General features: G+C 42.4%; 1 protein-coding gene across 1 annotated transcript in view; it reads right to left on the bottom strand.

Moving 5' to 3' along the window:
• Positions 1-451: 451 nt before the first annotated feature.
• TLR5 (toll-like receptor 5) overlaps positions 452-2,794 on the bottom strand; it is a 2,551-nt gene continuing 208 nt past the window's right edge. The window contains exon 2 of the mRNA XM_015424574.1: positions 452-2,788. Within this exon, the coding sequence (XP_015280060.1) occupies positions 452-2,788 (2,337 nt within the window). The remainder of the gene's footprint in view (positions 2,789-2,794) is intronic.

The raw sequence follows: 2,794 nt of genomic DNA, 5'->3' as shown, positions 1-2,794 counted from the left end.
GCCAAGGCCCTCCCTAGCCCCAGGCAGGCAGGGGTGGGGAGAGGTGGGGAGGAAGCAACTTACCCTCCCTCTTCTCCTGCCTCCTCCTGGCTGAATGAGGGCCGGAAGCGGGGCGGCCGGAAGGAGGGGGCGGGGCTTCGTCGTGTGCCCCGCCCCCCACCTCACCCGGGGGAACGGCAATCCCCCCCGAATCGACCTCTGGGTAGAGGGGGTAATTTCACCCCCTTCTCACTGCAACTCCATGATCCATGTGGCTATTAATCCACATGTTCCCACAACCCCAGGAATCATCTTTCCATGGTCAGAAGTTGCTGGCTGATGTGAACTGGGAGTGGGGAAATGGTAAAAAAATTCACATTTGCTGATGGATCGCTGAATCCAACCCAATGTGTTTGAAGAACTGGCACTTTCTTTGAAGAAGAGTACATAGCTAAACCAGCCAACTGTTCAATTAAGAGCCAGTTATAGTTCGCAGTTCTAGCATCCTGGATTTCTTAACTGTCTTCTCTTTCAATATCTGATGTGAGAGAGTGTTTAAAAACCAGCCCACATCTTGGTCATCTGCAGGCCACCTCAAGTAGTGGCCCCTTTGCATATAGACTCTAATTGGCTGGTATTTCAGCAGCTGATACTGAGAAAGTGATCCTGCTACTACCATAATGAGGACATCCTTCAGATCACAAAAATATCTACTCTGAGCAAAATTAAAGGCTTCCACACACCAGCCATCTCTAAGAAACTGCTTTGTCACAACACAGATAGTCTTTTTACTATTCCAGATGGCATCACGAATGTTGGCTATATGATCCTCCCCTGGTAGGAAATCTCTGTGTTCAAAACAGAGAGTAAATCTGTTTTTGTCAGAGTACTGGGTATCGAGGTGCTGTATCAAAGATTTTTGGACCCACTCAAAGTCTGTGCTGCAGTAGCATAGGTAGGCATCATATCTATGTATCTTTCCATCCAACTGTGGCTGGGGATCCTTTAAGACTGCTCTTGTTACAGTCTTATACCACATAAAACAAGTCCCTCTAAAGCGGGTAAAGGCCACCACCACCACCAAGAACACTGTCTCAGTAACACAGGTAAAGATAAAGAGTGCAAACTGTAGCATCTCTAACATCTTGTCTTCATCACAGTCACCTACGGAAAGTGCATAAAGGGAAACACCGGCTAGAGCAGGGGGTCCAAAACAAAACATTTTATCCTGTGATCCAAATATAGAGACGTTGGTTTGGTTTAGCCACACAATCAAGCTGCTTAAAGGGCAGTCACAGTAATATCTGTTAAAGGTGAGATCCAAATGGTCAAGAGTGGCAAAGAGCTCAGGATTAGGAGAAAGCAGCTGATTTGATGATAAGTCAAGACTCCTCAAGGTCTTAGGGAAGGTGCCATGAGAAATGTAAGTCAACAGGTTAGAAGACAAGTTAAGCCTCTTCAGTGATACCAGGCCACTAAAGATGTCCTCTGGAAGGAAACTAAGGTAGTTATTATTGAGATGGAGGACTTGAAGCCTGGAAAGTGCCTTGAATACATCAAAGCATGACTTCTTCTCCCATACAAGCCTTAACATATTGTTGCCCAGATCCAAGTAAATTAATTGATTGTTTTCAGGTATAGTATTACTATAGTTGTTGCAAGTCGATAAACGATTGTATCTTAAAAGTGCATACTGCAAATCTGGAAATTGGAGAAGTTTATAGAGATAACCCAGATTTTCCAATCTGTTTTCCTGCAAGTCAAGGAAGGTAACATTTATAGTGTTTAATATAAACTTCAGCCGATTGCTGCCTAACAGAACATGCAAGAGATTTGGTGGGAGTGAGTCTATTGCTTTTAGGGCATTATCTTGGAGAGCCAGTGTCTGAAGTTTTAGCAAATATTTGAATGGGGCTTGATGAATCACTCCAATATGATTATGTGTCAAATCTATAGAAGTTATGTTATCAAGTCCTTCAAAAGTGTAATCCAGGAGTTCACCTAGTAGATTATATGACAGGTTTAGTTCTTTCAGGCTCCTGAGACCGAAAAATGCTGCTTTTTTAATCTGGTTTATTTTATTGTTGTTAAGATCGAGCCTCTCCAAAGAATAAAGATATTGAAACACATATGCCTTAAGAGAAAAAATAAAGCCATGTGAAATATCAAGTAAACGAAGGCCTCTCATAGTAAGACTAGCAAACGTTTCACTGTCTGGATCCTTGAGGTTATTAAAGCCATATGAAGCTCCCATGATGTGATGAGAGAACTTCAAAAACTGAACCGGCACTCCCTGAATAGCCTTAAAGAATTGCTGTGTTATAGCTATATCCCAGCCATTGCCACTTATGTCCAGTGTTTCAATGCGAATATTCTTGAAAGGATTCCCACAACTTGGCCAGTCTACTGGATTTCTGCTATACACGGAAGTAGAATCAAGATTTAACAGTGTGAAATCTTTTCCTTGAAAGCTATCAAGATTGCCTTCACATATGGTTTCAATACGGTTTAATTTAAAGTCCAGAATCTTCAAAGATGTCATGTTGTAAAATAAAGGGTGAGGATGAAGCCGAGTGATGTAATTAAGAGCAAGATCCAGATATTCCAAAGAGACCAAATCTTGAAAGTAAGATCCTTCCAGAATGGACTCTGTAAGTTTATTATAATACAGCCTAAGTGTACGCAAGTTCAGTAGGCCCACAAAAGCATCTGGGTCCAGATGAATCTTCTTATTGCCACCTAAGTCCAGTAGCTGAAGGTTTGGCAAGTTTCTAAAAGCCTCTTTTCCTATGGTTACAGGAGAAACCTTCTGGGT

The sequence above is a fragment of the Gekko japonicus genome, unplaced genomic scaffold (genome assembly GCF_001447785.1).
Source record: "Gekko japonicus isolate JY-2015 unplaced genomic scaffold, Gekko_japonicus_V1.1 scaffold404, whole genome shotgun sequence".
Lineage (NCBI taxonomy): Eukaryota > Metazoa > Chordata > Lepidosauria > Squamata > Gekkonidae > Gekko > Gekko japonicus.
This window is presented reverse-complemented; position numbering and strand designations above follow the sequence as displayed.